General features: G+C 61.9%; 2 protein-coding genes across 3 annotated transcripts; one reads left to right on the top strand and one right to left on the bottom strand.

The window, feature by feature from the left end:
* Positions 1–541: 541 nt before the first annotated feature.
* NUDT16L1 (nudix hydrolase 16 like 1) lies at positions 542–5,043 on the bottom strand. Of its 2 annotated transcripts, XM_075010338.1 has the most exons (3): positions 4,801–5,043; positions 2,833–3,093; positions 542–1,678 (listed from the first exon to the last, which is right to left on the bottom strand). In XM_075010338.1, the coding sequence occupies exons 1-3, from the start codon at positions 4,999–5,001 to the stop codon at positions 1,178–1,180; spliced, it is 963 nt and encodes a 320-aa protein (XP_074866439.1). In that variant the 5' UTR covers positions 5,002–5,043; the 3' UTR covers positions 542–1,177. The 2 variants fall into 2 exon arrangements, with proteins under 2 accessions (XP_074866439.1, XP_074866440.1); XM_075010339.1 differs by lacking the exon at positions 2,833–3,093.
* A 3,978-nt stretch (positions 5,044–9,021) lies between these two features.
* On the top strand, positions 9,022–15,350 carry LOC142021668 (forkhead box protein J1-B-like). The gene is made up of 2 exons (XM_075010767.1): positions 9,022–9,776; positions 13,568–15,350. Exons 1-2 carry the CDS (start codon positions 9,273–9,275, stop codon positions 14,294–14,296), a joined length of 1,233 nt encoding a protein of 410 aa, XP_074866868.1. The 5' UTR covers positions 9,022–9,272; the 3' UTR covers positions 14,297–15,350.
* The last annotated feature ends 9,236 nt before the right edge of the window (positions 15,351–24,586 follow it).

Below are 24,586 nucleotides of genomic sequence, written 5' to 3'. Positions count from 1 at the left end.
TCTGACCAAAAGGGGGACAGGGGATCTGCTTGGTATCCATGGTGGCATGGAAGGCTCTGGATGCAACTCCTACCATCAGCAAGGATGGGGTAGGCGATCATGCAGAGGTGAAGGCAGCAATTCTGTGACAATATCAAATCACAAGACTTAGTGACAATGGTTCAACGCCCCTGAGAGCACCACACAACCCCCTGGAGAGACAGGTGCATCTGGCCAGAGTGGTTAGGCACTGGCTGCCACCACAGAAGGGTTCTGGGAACAGTTCCCAACCATTCGAGGGAACTGTGAACAGAAAGGTCTCCTTTAAGTACTACTACTGTAGTCGGGGCCGAGGGGGGGCTCACTCCCAACACAGCAGAAGTTAACTAGCCTCCATTATGAGCCCAGCAGATGGGTGCTGGCTGCTCCATTCCATGCAGAATCATCTCCCAAGGTGCACAGCTGCAGCACACCAGAGGGACTAGGGCTGGGGGACCTGTGACTCCACCCACATTCTTAATACCCTACCCCACATTAAGAGAAGACCCCACCAGCAAACAAGTACAGCAAAGCCATTTATTTCCTGTTCCAACACTCCATATGCAAAGCCACACAGCACCCCACAGGGGCACAGCCTTTAAGCCACCTGGGAACAGATGAGCCAGGTAAGCTGCCACTTTCAACTCTTCCATGTGTCCCAAAATGACAAAGCCAGGGGACCCCAGGAGCACTCCTAGCCTGGTCTGTCCTACAGGAGGCAGCTTCGTTTCTGCACATGGCCTGGAGCTAGGACTAGCAGACTTGTCTCTTCAGTTGGGTTCGCTTATTCTCCCGCTTTTCCCAGCACTACAGCAGGGGGCTAAAGACGCCTCTTGTAACAATTTAAAAAGTAAAATTTCTGTTCATTAAAACAATACCTAAGCCGGGACCTGAACTGGGGCAGAGCATCCCTGTAAATTAAAGCATTCTAAGAGAGGCCCCGTGTGAGCACGCACACGGAGGAGGAGATCTGGAAAGCTTGATGCTATTTATGGGCTTTACAAACAGCTTTCCATTCCAGGCAAATTAATCCCACTCCACCTGAAGAGCACCAAGATGGAGTCGCAGGGGTGGTGTTTGCAGCCAGCGACTGCCTGGGAAGATAGAAGAAAGTCTCTAGTCTTTTTACCCATTTTTAAATCAAGTTGACAAAAATCCATCACTCAGCCATAGGCTCCGCCACTGGCTCAGCCACAGACTCGGTCATGGGCTCCGCCACTGGCTCAGCCACAGACTCGGCCTTGGGCTCCGCCACTGGCTCAGCCACAGACTCGGCCTTGGGCTCCGCTATAGGCTCAGCAGGTGGCTCAGCCTTAGGCTCCGCTACAGGCTCAGCAGGTGGCTCAGCCTTGGGCTCCGCTACAGGCTCAGCAGGTGGCTCAGCCTTGGGCTGATTTGCCTGCACATTTGCTGGCTTAGCCACCACCTGATTGGCTGTCGCAGCTGCCTTCACACTGGCTGTTGTGGCTGCTGGCTCTTTCGGCTTCTGTGTGGCAGCCACAGCCTCTGCCAGCTTCTCTTCAGGCACCATATTCAAAACCTTCAGGGCAAAGAGCAGCTGGAATTTAGCAGTCCCGACGAAGGAGTTCCCCAGGAAGTTCGGCAGCCCGCCCATGCGGTCCTTCTGGGTGTACAAGGGGACGCGGACCATTCCCATCACCTGCAACAGCACATGTAATTGATTAACCACAAATGGCACTTTCCACCTGCCCCCCACCCCCCTCAGCACCAGCCCCCCCAACCTGCTGTACTGCAGGTGCCAGACCTCCCCAGCCCATGCACCCCCTCCCACTCCAGCCCCTCCTTCACCCAGGATGAGCACAGTGCCACATCCAACTTGCCCCCAGCCCCTTGCATGAAAACCACACCCCTGCCCATTATTCCAGGCCCCACACAGCTGGTGCCCCACATACCCTCTGCATAAGCACCCTCGTCCCAGTCTGCTCACCCATCCTGTCCCTCTCATCCATCCTCCCTGCCACTGATCCACCACACCATCCTTTACCCTTTGTTTCATCCCCTCTACCAGCCCCCAGGACCCCCCAACCCCACATTCCATACCACTCCCCACCACCCCCACATCCCAGGAGTACCACCACCTGGCCCCAGGGATGGCCTGTGTTCAGGGTCTCTGCGTTGCCCTTCCATGTCCCCCTCAATGGGTGCCACCACCCAGGGTCACGTTCAGTGACCATGCAGCATAACTCCTGGCAGATCACAGCATCATGCCCAGGGTGCACAAAGGGTCCTCCACAGTCTGGGTTCTACATCGGGGTATTAGATGAGCTGGCACAAGCTCGCAGACCCTGCCAGAGATCCTGTAGCAGCAGATTCCCCCAGAAAAACTCATGTCTCTGACTGACTTCTTACCAACTTATGTGCAATCCAAGCTGGGCCCCCAGTACCTTGTTGATTAAAGCAATACACTGCCACTCAGAAGAGCATGGTTCCAACCACAGACAACACCACGTGCAGCCCTCACTTGAGGCCCACCAGATCAGAGGGTGACTTGGAGATCACCGAAGCCCCCAGGCAGAGGCTATGACTGACAAGCAAAGAGCACTCCCTTTCAGAGTGAAACACAGAGCCCTCCCTGCGCTGTCGGGCCCCTGCCAACTCCCCCAGTGAAGGGCCAGGGCTCCCAGCTAGGGACAGCAACGTGGCAGTGCATAGCACTCGCCACTAGCTGTTAAATGCGGTGCATTCCCCTGCCCAGCTGCCGTGGATAGCAGCCCAGCAGCCCTAGTCAGGGAAGCTTCATTCCCCCATGATACAACATCTCAGAGCTTCCGGACACTCCCCCGAATACCCCACCTCCAGCCCGTGGTCTCGGGAATGCACCGCGCAGATCTCGATGGTGTGCAGCTCCTCCAAGGTCAGCTGCCTGGCGTAGAAGTGGGCCACCACGCGATGTGGCCCCTCTGTCAGGTGCGAGCATAGATAATCAGCTTCCGTCAGGCGCACACAGCCCAAACCCAAGCCCAGCACCCGATTCAGACCATCCTCCAGGGACCAGTAACGGCGATCCACGAACCCCCCGGGAAAGCCCAGTAGTCCGTCAAATCGCATCTGCATCTGCAATAGAGGCGCATCACATTAATGGGGCACGGTACACAGCCCCAGGGACCCTGTGGGAGAGGAGAGCGTACCCACAGCTGGGAGCTGGGCACTCACCACCACAGGAAAACTCTCCAAGACAAAGACCAAAGTTGGTGAGGCACAAAACAGAATGGACCTTAATCAGAGAAGCATGAGCATTTACTATGCCTCACTTCCATTACCCCATTAGCTTCAGCACAATATTTGTGTCTTAAATTGTCTTTGTGAAGGAAAACCTGGAACATGACCCCATGAAGGGCTGCCAGAGTTTTTGCTGGTGAGAGGCATGAAGAGCCCTATTTGTCTCACTAGGAATTAAGCACAAAAGGCCAAACAGCTCCTTCATGGCAATCATTCTTAGCAGAGAATCCTGCTGCCCTTTGTATCTGAGCAGGCTCATGCAGTCAGTTTTCCCAACCCCTTCCAATTTTTTTTTTTTTTTTTACCAGTAGTCCTTCACGGAAGCCCAATCCTATTGCTCTGCAGAATGAAGCTGAGATTGATCTTGAGATATACCCAGTACTGAAATACTGGGGAATTTTTTGAGACAGCAGTACCATGGCATATGGAGAACCTAGAAGGGAAACCCATCAATCCAATGCCACTGCTGGAGCAAGGTGACCTGCAAGCATTCAGCACCAAGTCTTGACAAGCACACCTAAGCATAGCAGCCAGAGAACCAACCCGACCAACCAGAGATGCACAGACGAGAGTCACTGGTGAGCTGAAGAGGCACATTCAGTCCCCTCCTACTCCTAGGTACTACCCAAGAGTAGAGAGGTTAGGATCGCCATGTCTTGAATCAGCCTCAGCTAGTGAATAGCGGAGAAACCTGAACCTCCATCCTCTCTTGTCTGCTGGATTGGAGGTGAAGCTCTCCTCTTTGGGCTGCTGTGAGGAGGGGAAGGTGGCTTATTTTCGCTGCTCTGCCCCTCCCTTACATTTGGGCTTGAATCCTCCCCAGGCTCTGCTTTCCCCAGGGTGCCACAGAGTGAAACAGACGCGGCTTGTCAATTTCACCGTAGCTTACAGCACAGCCTAGAGCAGCTGCAAAACCTGCCAGGCTCGCTCAGTTTACTCTGTGCTTGTTCAGCACAAGCCGGGAAGGCAGGGACGGCAATGGAACGCCCGATCCGCAGACTCAGGCGGGCATTATTGCGGCGGCTGGGGGGTCTGCGAAACCCTCCTCGCAGCCACCGCCAGGGCTGCAAGCGACACGCCTATGCACACAAGCACCCACGTGCGCGCACACACCCGCACTTTTCCCTTAAAGGGGCTATTCTGCCAAGAGCTGCCACCGTAGACAGAACCCGCCGGCCCAGCGGAGCAGGAGCTGGGAGAACTCGGGGTGAGCTCGGGAAGGGGGCTAGCGCCTGGGGGCGTCGCTGTCCTCCGGGCAGCTGCTCGGCCCTGCTCAAGCGAGGGAGGGAGGACTAGTCGAGCTGCGCCTGGGCAGCCGCCGGTGGGCGGGGGAGCAGCACAGGGAAGGCCCCAAACTCGGCCCTGCACGGGGTGGCCCCACTCTCCTTCCCACCGAGGATACCCGATAACTCCCCACACGCCCCCCAGCCCCGCGCCCCAGCCACCACCCAACCCCGCCCGGCTCCCGCCGCAGCCCCCGCCCCCCGGCCCCCCGCAGGCCCCGCCCCTCGGCCCCCCGCAGGCCCCGGCCCCGCCGCTGACCAGCACGGCGTAGCGCAGCGGGATGCGCCCGAAGAGCATGCCCGGGTTGGGCGCGTACAGCATGGCGTGGCACGAGTGGCTCCAGCCGGGCCCGAGCCGCATCGCCTCGTAGCGGCTCAGCGGCTTCAGCTCCGTCACGCCCGGCACCGAGAGGGGGGGCAGCAGCCCGGCCGCGCCCGCCGTGCCCGTCAGAGCCGCCATCGCTGCACACGGCCGCGACGCGAGAGGGAAACCAACCCCCGCCGGCGCGGCCGTGCGCCGGCCTATCACAGCGCGGCGGGGCGGGGCCGCGCCTGCAACAGCCAATCATCGCGCCCGCTGCTCTCATCCCGCCAATCGCACTTCGGTGTGGGACACAAAGCAGCCGCCATCACCCAATCCGAACATTGTCATTCCCAGGAGGCGGGCACTGAGTCGCCAGCGGCGTAGCCAATCAGAGCAAAGCTCTGGGCGGCGAAGAGCCGCCGCGCGGCATGCTGGGAAGGGAGCCGCTGCGACTCAGCGTCTCCCCTAGCGGCCGGATGCGGGGTAGCCGGGACTCTGCCGTCTCGGGGGGCGGGCTGAGGGAACAGGGGCGGGGCTCCCCGTGGCAAAGGGCTGGTATCCACTCTCGTGATGGGCACCTGGGGTTTAGAGGCGGGGCTATGGGGATATCAGCCAATCAGCTACCAGAGACGGGGTCTCTCAGCTCGTGGGGCTGTCAGGCGTGGGCGGGGGGGCAGGGACTGGTGCAGGGGCCAGTGTGTGTGAGGGGTCGCTGGCTGGAGGGGGGGCAGGGAGCAGGGGGAGGTCACTGGCTGGAGGGGTGAGGGTGGGGGCAGGGGCCTTTGCAAGGGGGGCAGGTCGCTGGCTGGGGAAGCGGGGGAGCAAGGTACAAATAGGAGCCCCGAACGCATGAGCTGGGGAAGCCGGCAGCCTGTGCAGGTCCCCTCAGTGATGTCCCTGCTGGTGCCACCTGAGGCAGTCCAAGTTCTGTTCTTCCAAGAAACACCCCCCCCAGGTCTCCTCCCTTCCCGCACTGCCTCGCCCAGGCCTGGGGCTGCTTCCTTTGCCCCACCGATGCGGGACGTGCTGACATGGGTGAAGGGTCCAAACCTCGCAGCCTCGAAGACCGTGCTGGGACATGGAGCACCCAAGGAGCAGACCATGCGCTGGAGGCTGGAGCTGGGTCTGTCACTTCATGGAAGGAGGCAGGGGCTAGAGCAGGGGGCTGGCAGCCAGGCCTCCAATCCATCTCTGCCCTGCACTTACTGTGTGCCCTTGAGCAAGCAGCTTCCCTTCTGAGGCTGCGCTTCAGTTTCCCTACCAACCTGTGACAGTAATTCCCCGCCCCCCCCCTTTTGAAGCAGGGGCTTTGCTGCCTGTGGCTGGAACATGGTAAAAGTGCTGCATTTAAACACCGTCACGCTGAGCAGCAGCCAGCTCCCTGGGATGCAACTGGAGGCCCCCTCTGGGGCAGGGTATGTGCCCTCTACCATCCCTCACACTTGGAGCTGCTGATCCTGTGCCTCCATGGCCTCTCCTTCGGGCATGGTGGGACACTGCACGGGGGATCTGTAGGCCTTGTGAGCTGCAACGTGCATTACAGAGGAAGCTGCCTTAGGGTTCCTCTGCGGACTTCCGAGGCCTCCGCTGAAGGGCTGATTTTGGGAGCCAGAGCCCCTGGAAGCTGCAGGTGGTTGAATATCTCTCACCACCACTCTGTCCTCCCGCACAGGGCTGGACTCATCCCTGCCGCTGGCCCAGGAACCATTTGGAAAGGTGCCTTTGACTCTGGCAGGTGGCCAGCGCTGGGCTTGGGATGACACCGAAACTCAGCTTGCATTTTCAAGCCTCTTTCTAGCTCTGGTGGCTATGGAGGAATACCTGGAGAAGGAGACCCACCCGGCCAACGGCCCAGAGCCCCACAGGGAGAAGCCAGACCTGCTTGCTCTAAAAATCTCCCAGGTGTTCAGCGGATCTCAGCCCAGCCTGTGCTCTTGCTCCTGGCCCCTCAAGTCAAGGGGGTCTTTCTTTTTCCAGCCTGAGAATTTATGGAGGATCGCTAACTTCTGAGACCGGGTCAGTGCCACCCTGCGGGCATCATTGGCCAGAAGGCACGAGGGACTCCAGGCACCAGCAGCCAATGAGACACCCCGGATCTGTTTAAAGGGTTGTTCCCCCGCCTCCCTCCAGCCCTACAAAAGGTGACACCCAGGTGCTCTCAGGAGTCTCCCTGCCAGGCCCTCTGGGCGGAGGGCATCTGTACGGCTGCAGCAGAGACAGGTGCCCCTGGGGGACGCCACCCCAGCCTGGCCCTCTGTGCAACAGGTAAGAGCTCTGCTGGCCCCTCTCTGCACTGTCCCACTCACACGGCGCGGGGCCAATCTGAGGACCAGGTGCCCTCTGGGAGTGCTCTTCCTGCTGGACCCGGGGCCAGGGGCTGCTGTTTGCAGCGCCAGGCTAAAATGCAATCCCTAGGCTCAGAGCTAGGCATGCGATCCCCACCTCGGGCGGGGGTGGGCAGGCGGGCGGGTATCATGGGTCTCTTGCCCTGCCCCCAGAGCAATGCCCGTGGTTGGGCAGGAACTCGCTGATGGGTCTGGCTCTGTCTGCAGGCCCCAGGAGCTGGTGTTGGGGTCCAGTTGGATCTGCCCCCATCAGTGCTCTAGCCTCCTTGTGTAGCCTGGGGCAGCAGCTCTCTGGCCTTAGGAGCTGGGATGGCTTCACGACATGGTGGGGAGGGCCTGGGGCTTGGCCAGGAACTCTTGTGCTCCAGTCCTGGCTCTGCTGGGGTCTTGCTGTGTGGCCTGGAGAGAAGGGCTTGGTGCCCCAGGTTCCCTATGCTGGGCACTGCCCCAGGCAGCAGTAATGGCAGTCAGGGACTCTCCCAAAGGCTGCTGTGGGTCTGGCTGTATGAGGCTCCGAGTAGAACGGCCCTTCTTCTAGATGCCCCAGGTGGGCGCGGCCTGGCTTGGAGGCTCCTGCTGCTGGGAGGCAGCCCAGGAGCCCCGGAGCCGGGCGGGTGAGAGAGACCTTGCTGAGCTGCTCTGGCAGCTCTCCCTGGGTCTGGTTCCCCAGGCTCCCTCTTTGCCCCACGCCTGCCTGCTCTCCATTCTCAGGCTGCCCAGCGCCGTCCCCCCCGTTTGCCGTGGAGTGTGCTCGGTCTGTGGCTGTTCCACTTTAATGAGTGTCAGTATCCGCACCTGGCCGCCGGCGGTAACAGGAGACCGCCTCCCCGGAGGCCCCCTCGCGCGATTGTTTGCGGCGCTGCGGGTCCCTGGTGAGCAGGTCAGAGCCGGGTGCTGGTGCCGCTCCTCTTGCTGGGTTTGAAGGTAGCAACTGGTTGTCCGTGGCTCTGCCCAGGGCCCGTGGGGCTGGCAAGCGGGGATGCCAAGGCGGGTGCTGTGCTCACTCAGTGCGAGGGAGGACCCAGCCTTTGAGGGAGCGCTCCCAGAGGGCAGAGAGAGACAGTGCCTCCGCTCTCTCCCTCATGCTCCCCAGGCGGCTCCGGGCAGGTCCTGGCCCTGCCGTGCCTCAGTTTCCCATGTCTAAATGCCAGCAGGAACACAGGGCTGGAAGGGGCTTGGAGGTTCTTGCTGGAGGGTGCCACAAACGTGCCCCTTACTGGTGCCGGAGCCTTGTCCAGCAAGGCCTGCTCGAGCGCGCCCTGACCCCCAGCAATGAGCTGTGGGGCCGGATTGCGTTTCCGTGGACACCCCCACTCTCCCTAGGGGCAGGCGCACACAGCCATGTTGGCCATCTGGTGAGTCCTGGCCGGCGCTGGGTTACAAATCGCAGGGGGCGTCGTGAGATGCTCTCGTAGGAGGGAAAGGCGGTAGGACTGTGCTTAGCCTGGCCTGATCGGGGTGCAGGGGCGGGTTCTCTCTCTCAGCAAGGAGTTCGCAGATCCATGGGGAGGAGTTTGTTCCAGGAGGCGTTGGCCCTGCCCAAGTTACAGGCCCCGTGTGACCTGCCCCCTCCCCTGTTTTGAGGACAGGGCTGCTGCTTCGGCGGCACTCGTGTTTGGTGAAGTGACTAGCGCTGAACGTCCGGCCGATCGGGTGTCGGGGCTGAGCGGCTGGTTCCTGCGGGGACGCTGCCCAGCCAGTGGCCGGGAGGCCCCCCTACGGAGAGCTGCAGCGGCTGAGCGAGGGCTGGAGGCCCAGAGACGAGCGGCAGACGGCGAAGGGCAGGGAGCTCTCTAGGAAGAGGTGAACTCGTGTGTCCGCAGGCCTGGACAGCAGCTGTGAGTGGGGTGCGGCGGGAGGGGTGGCACAGGGACGTGTGCTGGCTGGATTTGCCCGGCGAGAGACTGGGGTACGCCAGGGCAGGAGTTCTACCACTATCAAGCCCCACCTCATCCCCTTTGCCTGGGTTTTCCCTGCCACGCCCAGACACGGCTGGGCAGGGCAGGGAGAGAGGGCTGGCCTCTGGCTGATGGGCCTCCACTCTGCCTCGCAGTGGGAGCAGAGGGAGGCCATCCAAGCAGGATGCCCGTCCGTGCCTCGCCCGACACCGCTGCCCAGTTCCAGGAGAAGTGGCTGCCACCGCCAGAGGACTGGGACCGCCAGGGCGGGGCTGCGGCCGTGGATGACAGCCTCACCAGCCTGCAGTGGCTCCAGGACTTCTCCATCATCACCGCGGATCCGGAGAGGCCACCTGTCCCCAGCCACCCTCTCCACCAGCTCTTCCCTGGGGCCGAGGCCCCGGCCAGCCCGCCGGCCGGAGACACCGCAGCCACCGGGATGCCCCTGAGCCTGGGCAAACCCACCGCCACCGCCACCTCCCCTGGCACCAGCTCCTTGCCCAGCCTCGGTGCCGCAGAGGAGATCGATTACAAGACCAACCCTGGGGTGAAGCCCCCGTACTCCTACGCCACCCTCATCTGCATGGCTCTGCAAGCCAGCAAGCAGGCCAAGGTCACCTTGTCAGCCATCTACAGCTGGATCAGGGAGAACTTCTGCTACTACCGGCTCGCAGACCCCAGCTGGCAGGTGAGCCTGGGGCGTGAATAATTAACCACCCAGCTGAAGCCTGGACAATGGAGGCCTGTGTCTGTCACCACCAGGCCTGGGGCTGCGCAGGCTGGTAAATGAGCCCCGGAATTTGATTCCTACTACTCGCTCACCCCCCAGGGAGGCTGCGGGTGGGGGCGGGCAGCGCAGATGCTGGTTTTCTCTCCTGCAGGGGATAGCAGAAAGGCGGCTGCTCTGCCTCTATTTCGATGGGGCCTGCCACTGGACCAGAGGTGTGCGACTGATGTGGAGCCGCCTCTGGGGTGGGTCATGGCCTCAGGAAAGGCTCCCCGCAAACCTCCTGGGCTGTCTGCTCCGTGGGGCAGCTCCGCCTGCTCGGCTGCCGGGCGCACAACTTGCTCCCCCAGCCCCTGCTTCGGAGAGAGGAGCTCGGTGGGAGTCCAGAGGGAGAAGTGCCAGGGCTCAGGAGAGAGGGGAGCCGGTGTCTCTGGGGTAAAGGGAGCGGAGGACGAACAAACCTGGTGGGTGTGTTTAGAGCTGGGGACGCTGGGGGGGTCCCAGGACGGAGGAGCGAGAGGCAGATCGGACCCCAGGGGATCTCTCTGCTCCTGGGCTGGGGCTCGGGAGGGCCTGGTGTTTCCCACGTCTGTGCTCACTCACCCCAGGTATTTCAATTCCCTCGCTCCAGCCCCCAAGGCTCACGGGACTGGCTGGAAAAGCCGGTCGGGGTGAGGAACTGCTGGGAACCGGGGTTGCTAAAGTCCTTCTGGCAGGACGCAGAGACGCACCCAGGCTGCCCGCCCCTGCTGGCCAGTGGGCTAAGGAGCAGCAGTCTGCTCTGACGGCTCATCCCCAGCTGGGCACGGGGGACAGCCCCCGCCCTGGGAGTTAAAGGCGGCGGGTGCTGCTCTGCCCAGCTGCCGCCATGGGGGACGGCGCAGACCCTCTGAAGGGCGAAGTCAGTGTCTAGCCCCTTCGGTCCCGAGCCCAGGCCCAGCTGGGAGGGAGAGCAGGCCCAGCATCCATGGCCCAGCCGGACGGGGGCTGTCTGGGACGTGCGGGGCTGTTCGGGACTTGGCCGCGTCTTCTCTACAATCACTGTATGGCCCTGGAGAGGGCCAGGGCTGCCCCAGCTGATGGGATCTGCACTGCCCTGGGCCTGGAGCTGCTAGGCCAGTGAGGCAGAAAAGGGCCCCGGATTCCTGCGGGGAGGCAGGGGGACAGCCCTGGCTGGTGCAGGAGCCTGCACTGCAGGACAGAGCCCAGGGGCTTGGTGTGTTCAGGCTGCATTAAGACGCATGGGGCATTTCCCCGCTCAGAGCGCTGGGGTCAGGCTCTCAGGCAGGTGACCTGTGTCCGTCACCCTGCAGCAGCAGCTCTCCCCAGCCAGGAGGGCTGGAAAGGGACATTGTTAGGGTGCATTCTGCTCCACCCCTCCCAGGCCTGCCAGGTGATCTGCCCCAGCCCCAGCCCCAGCCCCAGCCCCAACCCGCTGACACAGTGGGTCACTCTGCTGCACAGCACAGCTGGGGTGTGAATCACGAGCAAAGCTGGCAACCCTGCAGGGATCCAGGGCCTTCCCGCGCACATTAATAATCACCCAGCTTGGGACACGAAAGCACCGGCTCGGCGCGGCACAGGGGGTAGAGGTTGGGACTGGGAGGCCGGAGGCCCAGGTCACAGGCGAGTCACTGAAAGATCCTTGAGGATCTGGGCCTAGGTACCTAAATCCCACGGTCCCCGGGTGGGTTGATTTAAATCACCATTTCAAATCCCCAAAAGAAATCACTGGGTGAAATCAAAGTAACCAAAAAGCTGGGACTGACCGTGCTCAGGGTGCCCTTCATCTTGGAGTAAGCCCCATTGAACTCCCAGGCACTTGTGCTTGATGAGAAAACAAGTTGCAGAATGGGGCTCTTGGGAAAGCTGAGTTATGCTGAGGTGCGATGGGGATGCTGCATCTGTTCCCTATTATGGCCTGTGGCCAGGATGCCCCAAAATAAGGGACGTGTGTTATGTAACAAGATGTCAGTGGCAGCTCTAGAGTTCCCTTCCAGCAGCTCTTTGTACTGTGTACTTGGGTGATAGCTTCTAAACCTAGTTAAGTAACTAAACAAGCCATAAAGATTAGCTAAACCAAACTTCTTGTTTCTAGCAACGGCCCGATATAGCTTACAACTTGGGAATTTGTGTCAGTGGGATTTGACAAGTAAAACGATCCAGTGAGAGTCTTGAAGAAAGAAGCCTTTGCTAAGTGAATGATTTACATTTCTAACCAGTTGCTCCACTCAGCCATACCACACCTTCAGCCACGTCATTTTCTCCCAATAAGCAACAAGAAGTCCTGTGGCACCTTACAGGCTAACAGGTAGTTTGGAGTATAAGCTTTCGTGGGCAAAGACCCGCTTTGGGAGATGCACGAAGTCCGTCTTTGCCACAAAAGCTTGTGCTCCAAAACATCTATTAGTCTATAAGGTGTCACAGGACTTCTTGTTGTGCTCGAAGATGCAGACGAATACGGTGACCTTTCTTATACTTGTCCCGATAAGCAATTTTCCTTGGGATGTTTCATCCTTGCAGCTAGGCCCTGCATCATCCTCATGCGCTGCTTACACTTGGCGTGTTTTCCTATTTTACCCAGTGAACAAATTTCTTCAAAATATTCCCTGATAGAGTTTCTTATGCCCAGAAGCCATAACCGTTTTTTTGTGACAAAAGTGGGGGGGCGTAGGAAGCTGTGTATGTGCTGAGTAATGTCTTCCCTCTTTTCTTCAGTGCACGCCACTGCCTCTGTCCTTTCCAATAGGTTTGTCTCTAAGACTCTGTCTTAACTAACACTTCTGCCGTGTTCGGCCAAGTTCCCCCACCATCTAAGTACAGCAAACCCCCCACCTAACCCCGCAGCTTATGTCTGTCTTTGCGCACGTTAGTCTGCTGAGAGAGAGTTAACAGAGAGGGAGCCGTGTTAGTCTATATACTATCAAAACAAAAAAGCAGTCCAGTAGCACGTCAAAGACAAACAAAATAGTTTAATAGGTGATGAGCTTTCATGGAACAGACCCACTTCTTCAGCCCAGAGCCACACCAGAACAGACTCAATATTTAAGGCACAGAGAACCAAAAACAGTAATCAAGGAGGACAAATCAGAAAAAAATGATCAAGGTGAGCAAATCAGAGAGTGAAGGGGTGTGGGGTGGGGGAGGTCAAGAATTAGATTAAGCCAAGTATGCAAACAAGCCCCTTTAGTGACTCAGAAAATTCCCATCCTGGTTCAAACCATGTGTTAATGTGCCAAATTTGAATATAAAAGAGAGTTCAGCTGTCTCCCTGTGGGTCTGTCCCAGGAAAGCTCATCACCTAATAAATTATTTTATTAGTCTTCAAAGTGCTACTGGACTGTCTTTTTGTTTCGCTGAGAACTGGAAGCTGAGAGCCCTGAAAGTTCAGAACTCAGGAGTTAGTAGTTAGGCTGGCCAGACTCGAGCCATTAATTCATTCTGATGAGGCTGTAAGCGTAGGGGTGGCGTGTTCGTGATGAGGCGCAATTGTGACCTATTTCTGAAACGCGACATTTAGTATTTTCTTGGGGGTTTTTTTGTTGTTTTTTTTTTTAAAAATCCATTTTTTAAAAGAAAAGTTTTTAGCCAGCCTGCCTGGGCCTCACCCACTGTTCCTCAGTTTCCCCATTATCCAATGGGGTTAGTACGGCCCAGCACTTGGTTCACCCTGGTGCTTTCGGTGCTGGACGGGCCCAGGCTCTGCCGCCGCGTCCTTCACCCTGCTCCGTCCCTCCTTGTCTTGGCTGCAGAACTCCATCCGTCACAACCTGTCCTTGAACAAATGCTTCCGGAAGGTGCCGCGGCAGAAGGACGAGCCGGGCAAGGGGGGCTTCTGGCAGCTGGACCCGCGGCACACCGACAAGTTCGTCGACGGCGTTCTCAAGCGGAGACGCGCCCCCGGGACACCCTGCAGCCAGGCCCGGCAGCGCTCCCCAGAGGCTGGGTGTAGCCCCTTGTCCCCGGTGCCCCGTCTTGCCAACTGCCAGCCTTTGCAGCAGCCCGGCCCAGGGGGCTTGCCCTGGGGCACCCCCGGCCCTCAGGAGGGGCCTCCACGGAAGCAGGGCCGCCCAGCAGCCAGAACTGCCCCGGCTCCTCTGCCGCCCTCTGGTGGCTGCACTGCAGAGGCCCCGGGGGGCGATTTCGCCTGGGCCGATGCCGTCGACGACGTCCTCCAGGGGAATGGCAGCACCTTCGAGGAGCTGGATATTAACACGGTGCTCAGCTCGCTGGCCGCAGGGGCGGAGCTCGCCGGCCAGGTCGACAGCCGGTACCTCCCGCCTCCCACCAAGTGGGGAGCTACCGACCACCCCAGCCCTGGGGCTGCCCCCTGGGAGGATTCCCCCCCCTTCGCCGACGCCTTGCGGCACCCCTGGGAGGAGGTAAAGGGAGAGGCGCTCGGCAGCCTCTGGGGCTTCGACTTCTGCGACGGCTTCCTCGGCGAGCCCCAGCCCTGGGACAAAGCCGACGCCTGCGTGTGATCCCCTCGCTCCCGGGGGCAGGGGCTGCGGCGCCCCGAGTCCTGAGCCCAGCTGATTGCTCGCTCTTCTCTCCCTTCGCTGAGCTGGATCCGAGCCCCACAAGGCTGCTGAAGTGCGTAGGTTCCCTGCAGGGAACTCCGGGGCCCTGCCCCTCTCCTGCACCCCCTTCCAGGAGGCAGGGCCTTGTACCCATAGGTGGGGCCTTCTCCCCCGCCTCCCTGAATGCCTGGCCCTAGGAGCTGTCCCCTCTCTCGGGCAGCTCAGCTCGGCTCGGCCCTGCAGCGACTGTCGCAGGCAGGACAGGCCCTGGCCCCGCTGCAGCCTGGAAAGCCGAAGCCAAGGGGGCAGCCAGTGGGAGCTGAGACTGGGGAGACTCTGGAGTGAGCGGGGCAGGGTGGGTTGGGGGCTGGAAGAGAAGCAGCTGTGAATGGCAGGAGGGAACAACTGGCACCAGCCCCACGTGGGGCGACCCCCAGGCCTCTCCCAGGGTTGCGCAGCCAGGGGGACAGAGGGAGAGGCCAGGAGCGAGCAGCCAGGCCAGGCAACGAGCCCCATTGCCAGGGAGACCAAGCTGCTCATGCTGGGAGCTGCTGCCGCCGGCCTGGGGTGAGCCAGCACTGAAATCACCCATTGCTGTGCTGGGACTTGGGCTTCCTGGCACCCAAAGGCACCTTCCCCAGCTGCCTAGCTCCAAGCCGGGCCTGAACGGGCCGCACCCACCTGGTTCTGCAGCAGCCTCCAGCCAGGTCCCAGCTCCCCTTGCCCCAGGAACACGGCCTCCGCTGGGCTGCCGCCCCCCGTCCCTTGCCAGGGGAAGAGGGCAGAGGTCTCCCTGGAAGCGTGAGGCAGAAGCAAACAAGGAGCCTGATGCTGGAATTCCCCTCCCCGTCATGCAGGTGGGTGTCCCTGTCCCTGTCCCTGTCCCTTCCTGCCACCCGCGGCCAGGCCGGCCTCGCCGTGGAAGAGCACCTCTCTGAGCCAGCCCTAGTCCCAGCTGAGCACCGGTCTGGGCTGCCTCCTCGAGCCAGCTGGGTGTGCATGTTCCAGCCGGACCGGCCTGCTGCAGGGCTCGGGGGCGGGGGGCGGGGTAGTGAGCAGCGGCTGGTAGCCAGCAGAGGGGGGGCATGGTGGGGGGGTCAGTCCTACAACCCTGAGTGGCTGACAGGCCAGGCGGAGCTCCCGCCCAGGCGCAGCAGCGCAGTGGGGAGCCAGCCTAGGGGCTGTTGTAAGTGGGGCGCTGGAATGTCCCAGCTGGCCCGAGGTGGGGTAGGCCCTGCTCCCGCCTCTGCTGCAGCTCTGCAAGCTGGTGCTGTCCCATGGCACCGCCAACCCTGAGGCAGCGTGAGAGGGGGACCTGCCCAGGGTGGTGCCCAGGAGGCTGGGGGGGCTGCAATGGGTACAGGCAGGGAGCCCCAGGCGAGCCTCCAGCCAGGGGCAGCACCGTCATCGGCCAAGTCCAGGGGCCATACCTGCCTGCCCTGCGTGCATGCACCAGCGGAGAAGCTGCAGTGGGGCCAGGCCTGGGGGCCCTCAGTGAGCTCCGCTGGCTGCCAAAGATACTTTCCCTGGCACGCCCAGGGCCAGCGCTCCCCCAAGCTCAGCCAAGGAGAGAACAGAAGCTTGTGGGGGCAGCAGGAGGGAGCTGGGGGGTCCCTTGCAGGGGTCCACCTGCCAGCCCAGCTCTGCAGGCCCTGGCCACAGCAGCCATGGCAGTGGGAGTGGGGAGCACAAGCACGGAAAACGGAGCACAATATGTCACTGGGCCTGGGGGAGCCAGGCCTGCAGGGCCAAGGAGGCTGGGATCACGGGGCTCACAGCAGCCCGGTGCAAATGGTGAACACATCCATGCACGTTCACACGTGGCAGGAGGCTGACTCACACGGCCCTCGAGCGCCCACTGTCCCGCGTGCCCTGCCCTACCCGGGACTGGGAGTGCTGCAGTAGAGCAAGACAGGCGGTTTCTGCACATGCAGTCGCACAAACGGCCGCCTCACGATGACTAACCCTGCAGCAGCTGCGTACACCCCGCAGGGGCCTGAGCAGCGTGCGAAGGGCCCTGCCAGCCTGGCCCAACGGTGATGTCCTGATTCGTGGCTTTTGTCTCCAACGCTCTCGGGCTTGGCTGGGTGTTTTTGTTGTAAAAGGCACAAGGAATAAAAGGGGAGCGCTCCCACGGCGTGGCATTCCTGGGCCGGCTTGTGTGTGCCTCCCCCAGTGCCTGGCGTGTAAGGCTGGGCTGAGCCCGCACCAGCCCATCGGCGTGCCAGGCAGTTTGAACACCGCCCCCCCGCCCCCCCCCCGGCGGACGGGGCAAGGAAGGCGGTGCGGGGGGGCAGTGGAGGTGGGAGCAGGGCTGATACCTGCTGGATCGACCCCCCGGGCGTTGTGGCAGCTGGGTGCAAACCTCCAGCACACAGTTCCCTCGCTCCAGGGGTGAAGGGGCCGGGATGCTCCGTGCCCCAAAGCTGCCGGGGGCGGGGCTGCAGTCTGGGCCCAGCAGCTCCAGCTGGGTGCAGTCCAGCCCCACTGCACCGCCCCGCTCCTGCAATGTTTCCAGGCATTTCCCTGCCCCGGTCCCAGGTCCTGGCTCCCTCCTGGAGCCGCCCCACGATTGAGCAGTCAAAGGCCTGGCCTCTGCCATCCTTGAGCAGTGGGGCTGCCCCTGTGCAGGCCCTGGCTCCTGGGCCCTTCCCACTTTGCCCCCTCACAAGACCTGCACCTGCCTGGCACCAGCCTACCTGGGAGCAGTTTACCCTCAGGGCCATGCCAGGTGCCTGGCCCCGTGGCCTTGGCAAACATGCCAGGGCACCAGCCCCTTCCGCACAAGTGGCACAAACCAGTGGCCATGTCCCCCGGGGTGGGGGTTCCTGCACCCCATGCGGGGCGGCTGTGGCCAGCAAGGGGGACGCTGCCAGGGAGGGGCTGACACCAGAGGCCGGGGCTCACGCGTGGGGCAGCTGGCCTGGGTGCCATGCCAGGCTTTGGGCAAACCGCACCCTTGGCTGGGGCCAGTGCCTCAGGGTGGAGGGCAGCTGGGCCAAGCTTCAGCGCACCTGCCTCTGGGGCCGCGGTGCTGGGGCTGCTGGGGAAGGGGGGTAATGTGCTGCCCTCGCGGACAGAGGCCGCGTGGCGGGGAGCCGCTGCATGTTACCGGGTGTGCGCCCGGCTGCCATGGTGACCGGCATTGGCCATGGGGACCCAGACTGCCCCCCCCCCCCCCCCCCCCCGGCACATACATTCATGTCTGGCACTGGGGCGGCCAGGCCCCAGCTGCAGCCACGCTGTGCCTGTCGCAGGCTGGGCCTGGAGCACCACCGGTGCAGCCGGTCGACGCTGGGAGCCGTAAATCGCCGCAGGCGGCTGACCCAGCACCAAGCCCTGCTGGCCGGGGGGGGGGGGGGGGGGGCGGGGGGGGAGGCAGCCAGTGGCGTCCCTGAGCCGTGGGGGCTGGCGAGAGCTAGGGCAGGTGGGTATCTCTTCCCATTGGGCAGCACTGTGCCCAAAGGGGGCGCCCCCCCCCCCCCGCACGCTGGTCAGTGCTTAGGCTGGTGCTGGGGAGGGGTCCCCAGAGCCAGGCCAGGCCCAGACCTGGCTGGGAAGGGGTTTGGGGGGGGGGGGGGGCCTCTGCCAGGGCTGGCTCACGCTCTCTCTCACACACACACACACACACACACACACACACACACACACACAGAGCGGCGGTTTGTGGCACAGGGTGTGCGCACTGGGCCTGGCACGCTAGTCTGCCTGGCACCTGGCTTGCCAAGGGCATGTTTGCCATGGCCAGACATGTAACCAGCCCAGCCCCGCCCCGCCCCACCCCGCCCCAGGCAGCTGGCAGGGCTGGTTGGGGGCTGGGGGGCGGGGGCGGTGCAGCCCTGATGAACACAGCCCATGGCCCTACAGGGTGGACTAACCTCCCACTGGCGACACCAGCCTGGCACAGCCAGAGCTGGAAAGGCCATCAGCAATGGCAGCCTGAGGGGTCCCTGGGATATTGGGGCACCTACCCTGCCCCCCCAGCCACCCTTGTCCAGCCCATTTCAGCCTCTGCCGCCATTCAGCCCCCGCCCCCACCTTTAATGCCACCTTGGCTCTGGCAACAGCCCCAGCCTACAGCGGGGGGGGGGATGTGCCCCCTGTACCCCCAGCTGGGCACATGGGTGACTGGGCAGCTACAGGCCTGGCTGGGCAGCCACACAACTGGGGCTGTGTGAGGTGCTGGGCCCTGGGCATGGGATGTAACACCCCCCCCCTCCCCCCGCCCAACCACTGCTGGCAGCTCCAGGCCAGGCCCTACATTGGCAGGGGCTCCTGCCAGGGCATCCCTGCCCACTGGCCAGCCAGGACGGGGCACCCTCAGGGGCCACAGGCCCAGTGCCCTGGCTTGTTGGGGGGGGCAGGGGCGGGGGTGGTCCACTGAGCTGCCCTTGCTGGTTGGCCCTGCCCCCCCCCCCCCCCCCCCCCCCCGCAACACAGCCTTACTGGTGGGGCAGGGAGAATGTCACCCAAGTGGCTCACGCACAGCCCGAGCCAGAGCCAGGCAGCCGGGGCGCAGCTGTGGCCACCCTGTCCTGGCAGGGCCTGTGGTGGAAGCTGGCACCTGGCTGGCTGTGGGGCTGTGGCCTCTGCCCAGCAGAGCTCGCTGCATGGGCCTGGCTGGCGCAAAGCAGGCGGGACGTAACCGGCGCGGGCCGCGGGCGGGACCATAGCCCAGCGGGCGGGTGCTGAGGGCGGGGTGGGGTGTTGAGCCCCAGTGCACATGAGCCCATTAACGCCCCACCCCCCCCGCAGGCTGCTGGGCTGGGAGACCCAGGTGGCAGGACCACGGGCACATCATGCCACACATGGAGCAGCCTGAGCCACTCATGCTGCTTACAGTGGCTAGGAGTGGGGCTGCCCCGCCGCCCCTCCAGCGGAGCCCCGTAGTGCCCATCCCCTGGGGAGCTGGTGCTCCAGCTGCGGCTCAGCGCCCTGCAGTGGGTCAGGCATGGCCCTTCCCTGTGTGGGACGGAGGCCGAGGGGCTGCCTGGCACAGCTGCGAGGTACCAGCTGGGCTGTATGGGTGGGGAGCTGCAGGTGAGGGGTGTGGGCAGAGCTGGGGTGGGGGCGCTGGGCTCGAGGGGCACCAGACGAGGGAGCCCCTGGGCAGCGGCAATGGGCAGACGCAGCCCTGGGGCTGGGCCGCACATTGCTATGGACTCAGTGCAGTGGGAGGAGCGAGGCAGGGAGATGTGCCCTGAATGCCACCCACCTCCCTGCAGCAGCCCTGGGGCCCTGGCACAGGGCATGGGAGAAATGCCCTCCTTGGCCGGTGCCATCCCCGCCAGTGTGGGCGCCCAAACCTGCGTGCCCCAGAGGCCGAGCTGGGGCAGGCCATGGCTAGCCAGCCCACCCAGCCTCCCCGGGGTGGCTCTGCATGCAGGAGGCCACATTAAAATGGGGTGCACAGGCCTGCAGTATTGGGCACGCCCGGGGGAGGCGGGGGGCATGAATGCAAGGTCCCTGCCCTGCCCTCTGCTGCACAGCTGGGGCAGGGACCGCGGGCAGCGGGTGAGCCAGGAAAGCGCCCCTGGCAGCTGAAGGCGAGATGCTACCCTGACCCCGCAGCCTGGCACCAGGCTGGCCTCGCTGAGTACCCCCAAGCCCGCCAGGCCTTCCCCTGCCACTGGTGCCACCACTTCCCTTGCTCTGTGTGTGCTCCCCGCTTCTTCCTCTGTGTGCCGCTCTCCCCCCTTGCTGCATGTAACCCCCACCCCGAGGCGGGGCCCCGGGCACGTCTGGGCTGACCCGGCCGTGGCGCATGGTGCTCAGCAGAGCCGAGCGTGCCAGGGCGTGAGCGAGCAGGAGGCGTGGGCTCAGCCGGCAGCACGGGGGGGCCTGGCGTGTGGCCCGCGTGGGAGTGGCCCAGGGCAGGGTGCCCCAGCCTTCCTGCCTGTTTGTCTTGGCACAAACAAGGTGCTGACGATTCCCAGCGTGGGCAGCTTCTGGGGGGTGTGGCCTCAGGGGTCACCAGGCACCTGCACCCCCATCTGCCCCCCTTATGTGCAGGTGCAGCAGCGTGGAGCCAAAGCTGGCCTGGGGCCCCCCCCGTCGTCCTTCCTACAAGGCATGAAGTTGGTCAGATGGGCCCGGGGCCCAGCGCTCTCATCCCCAAGCCGCTCCCAGCCTTCGGGGCATGGGTCACGCACTGGCACAGGCTTGCCAAAGGTGGCTCATGCGAGCGCCCGGGGACCCAGACCCATGTCCAGCTCCCGAGGGCACCTGCCCACGCTAAAGGCGGGCTGCTAGCAGCACTAGCGCTGGTTACACCACTACACTAAGAGCCGCTGACGAGCAACCTCGCCGACAAGGCCCTGCAGAAGCAAGAGGAGTCGCTCCAGCAGCTGCCAGGGGTGGTGAGGGGGACCTGATAGGGGCGAGGGCTACAGCCCCTCATGCCAGTGCTCAGGTAGAGGGGCCCAGGAGGCAGAAGCCCTGGCCCGCCCGATACCCGTGAGCAGCAAATTGCTGGAATTCGTTCCAGGGGAAAGCCGCTGCGCTCGCATTCCCCTGCCTGGCTGTGTGAATGCTTTGGGGGTGTGGGGAGTTAATCAAAAACAAAGTATTTTTCCAAGGACCAGCGCTGACTCGCACCGAATGGGCCAGTTCCCCAGCAACAGCAAAATCACCCTGGTCACGTCCACTCACCCACAAAGCAGCTGCTAGCCACAACGGGTCATAGCCCCCCAGCTCCATGGTCAGGTAGTCACCCCTCTGCCATGGTCCTGTCTGTGCTGGCCTGGCCGCCTAAGCAAGGCCTTTGGCTGGACGAGGCAGGGGCTGAGTCCCAGCTTCGGGGGGGACACACAACAGCTGTGGGTTTTGCCAGTTCCTGGTCTCTTGGCCCAGTGGCGCTCAGGTCTGCTGAACCTTCGCCAGGCTGCCCCAAGGCCTGGCACTGGGAAACGCCAAGCTGTGGCCAGGAGCAGGCTGGCAGGATTGGGGTGCATGGAGGGGGAACGGGCAGCGGGGCGGGTACTGGGAAAGTGCAACACACTGGAAGGGCCTGAGGGGCTCCTGCCACCAATCCACAAAGGGGTTCCCAGGGCCCCCACACCCCACATTAGCTGCAGGCAGCATCTGGTGGGAGCACAGCTGCACCGGTGTTCTCCATGACTGAACCTGCCTGTGCTGACTCCCTGCCCTGCCTGACTCGACGCCCCACGCAGGGCCGAGCGCCAGCTTGCTGGGTGTCTGCCAGGCCAGCTGGGCTGGCTTCCTGCTGCTCCGTCCCTGCTCAGGTGTAGGTATGGGGCAGCTAAAGGAGCCCTGGGTCCCCTCTTGCTGAGCAGCTACTGGGCCAGGCACAAGACAAGGCCACCAGTGAGTGATGACTGCAGCTCAGACTCATCACTGTAATGAGCTGTCAGCCCTCAGGTCTCCCCCAGCTGTCCTGGTGGTAAAGGCCTGTGGATTGAGGGCAAGGTCCAGGCCTGCCCGAGACACTAGCAAGGCTCCGGTGTGGCCCTGGCGGGCACCATCTAGTGTGGCTTATTCCACTGGCAGGTGCTTGTCCTGTTGAGTCACCTCTACGAAGCAGGCCAGGGTTGTTCTCCTGAATTGAAAGGTAGAGAACACGCACAGGGAGATGCACAGAGCTGAGCTGGGGCCTAACCAGAGACCTGTGTCCCAGGGCGGTGAGTGGCAAGGGGGGGCTGCTTTTTCAGACAGGAAGGGATCCCCAACACAGATCATTAGAGAGGAGGAGCTGAGAAGTTGTCCAGGGCCAGTCCTTCCCAGACACCCAGACTGGCTCCACAGGTGGATAGAGAAAAGGTTTTCGCACACAAAAATGGTTGCAGTCAGGAAGAAGTTGGAGCAAAGTTGGCAAATGCTTTGTGAACAAATACCTGACGGTCTTCAGTTAAAAAGTGTTTTCTCCCCACAGCCCGTGGCTCCCCAGACAGACCGTGTCGCTCTCGGGGAGAAACCACAGCACGGGTCCAACCACCAGAAAATGGCTCCATTCCAAATCCCAGAACGCTAGGACTGGAGGGGCCCTTGAGCTGCCATCGGGTCCAGCCCCCTGCCCTCATGGCAGGACTAAGCACTGGCTAGACCATCCCTGTAGACATCTATCTAACCTGTTCTTAGATATCCCCAGAGATGGAGATTCTACAACCCCCCTAAGCAATTTATTCCACTGTTCGACCACCCTGACAGTTAGGAACTTTTTCCTAATGTCCAACCTAAACCTCCCTTACTGCAGTTTGAGCCCATTGCCTCTTGTTCTATCCTCAGAGGCCAAGAAGAACAAGTTTTCTCCCTCCTCCCTATGACACCCTTTTAGATACCTGAAAACCGCTATCATGTCCTCAATCTTCTCTTTTCCAAACTAAACAAGCCCAATTCTTTCAGCCTTTCTTCATAAGTCACATTCTCTAGACTTTAATCATTCTGATTGCGCTTCTTTGGACCCTCTCCAATTTCTCCACATCTTTCTTGGAACGGTGGCACCCAGAACTGGACACAATACTCCACCCGAGGCCTAACCAGCGCAGAGTAGAGCGGAGGAATGACTTCTCGTGTCTTGTTCACAACACACCTGTTAATGCATCCCAGAATCATGTTTGCTTTTCTGGCAACAGCATCACACTGTTGACTCATATTTAGCTTGTGGCCCCCTAAGTCCCTTTCTGCAGTATTCCTTCCTAGACATTCTCTCCCCATTCAGTATGTGTGAAATTGATTGTTCCTTCCCAAGTGGAGCACTTTGCATTTGTCTTTATTAAACTTCATCCTGTTGACTTCAGACCATTTCTCCAACTTGTCCGGATCATTTTGAATTACAAGCCTATCCTCCAAAGCAGTTGCAACCCTCCCAGCTTGGTATCAGCTGCAAACTTAGCAAGCGCACTCTCTATACCAATATGTAAATCGTTAATGAAGATGTTGACCAGAACCAGTCCCAAAACAGATCACTCCAGAACCCCACTTTTGTTAACACCTTTCCAAATCACAAGGCAGTGCTTTTGACAGAGTTTGGCTTTGCTGTGATTTATAATTTTGGCGTGTGCCTCCAAGTCCCTTCCTGCTGAAGGCTGGAAACAATATTCTTCTTTGCTTCCAGCTCCGGCCTGCTGAAGGGGTGCTGCTGTGTGGCATTGAACAGCAGTCGTGCTCCACCCCAGAGGCGGCTGCATTTCTGGGGAGGGCAAAGTGATTTCTGCAGGGCCAATGGGTGAAGTACTTTGGGGGAGCTCAGGCTTTCAGAGCAGGTCTCCCTCACTCCCAGAGCAGCTGGGGGACAGCACACAGGGATATCCCTGGTGGTCCAGCCCTTGTCCCTGCTGCTGAGGCTGGAGCAAGGCCTGAGAAAGCAGAGCCCACAGAGAAGCTGGAGCAGGAGGGAAGGTGCTGTGTCTGCGGGAGGGTGAGTGGGGTCCCTGCCCCCCGCTGGGCCTGCCAAGGCTGCAGGGAAACCAGATCCCTGTGACTGCCTGGCCCGGTCCCCCCGTTGGCCCTGGGCCAGAGGCTGCATGTGGTGCTTAGCACAGGGCGAGCTGGGGTTTGCAGCCAGACACACCCGCCTGGCTCCACATTCCAGCCCCCCACCCAGCAATTCTTCAGTGGGTTGGTCATCACCTGAGCTCTATGGCACAGGCCCTGTGGCGCACAGCGCCCCCCACCCAGGTCCCAGCAGCAGGAGCACAGCCGGGCCCGGGGCTTGCTGGGGGCCCCTTGGCGGCTGCGGGGCAGTGTTCCCTCTAAGCTGGGCCCTTGGGTGCCCCCTGAGCTGATAGCAGAGCACCCACGGCAGCGTGTGTCTATTGGTGGTACACATCAGAGCTGCCGGGGTCCCACCCTGGGTTCGACTTACCTGAATCCCGGGCCTCATGTTCTGCCCCAGAAGGGTCGCTGGGGTCACTGGCTCAGAGGCCCCTGCAGGGGTGGGTGGGGAGGGCAGGCAGCAGGTGCCATGGGGCAAGCGAGGCCAGCTCTCTCCAGGGCGCCCCAGGTCTGTGCGCCCCTGGGTGCATAGGTGGGGGGCCCTGCTGCTGTGCAGGGACTCAAGGTGTACGCTCAGCCCAGCCCCGGGGAGGACACAGCAGCTGACCCCACATGCACCATGGGGGCTGGAGCGATCCTGCCAGGCCAGGCAGGTGGCAGAGACTCAGGCACCCCTTGAGCGGCTGGTGTGTGTCGGTACCTGCTGCTTTACCTGGCAGCACGAACGAGAGCGGGGTCCCAGCTGCACCGATCCCCTCCTGCTCTCAGGCTGTCCGTGGAGCTGGGAGTGGCTGGGAC

This window comes from Carettochelys insculpta, chromosome 16 (genome assembly GCF_033958435.1).
Source record: "Carettochelys insculpta isolate YL-2023 chromosome 16, ASM3395843v1, whole genome shotgun sequence".
In the NCBI taxonomy this organism is placed as follows: Eukaryota; Metazoa; Chordata; order Testudines; family Carettochelyidae; genus Carettochelys; species Carettochelys insculpta.
This window is presented reverse-complemented; position numbering and strand designations above follow the sequence as displayed.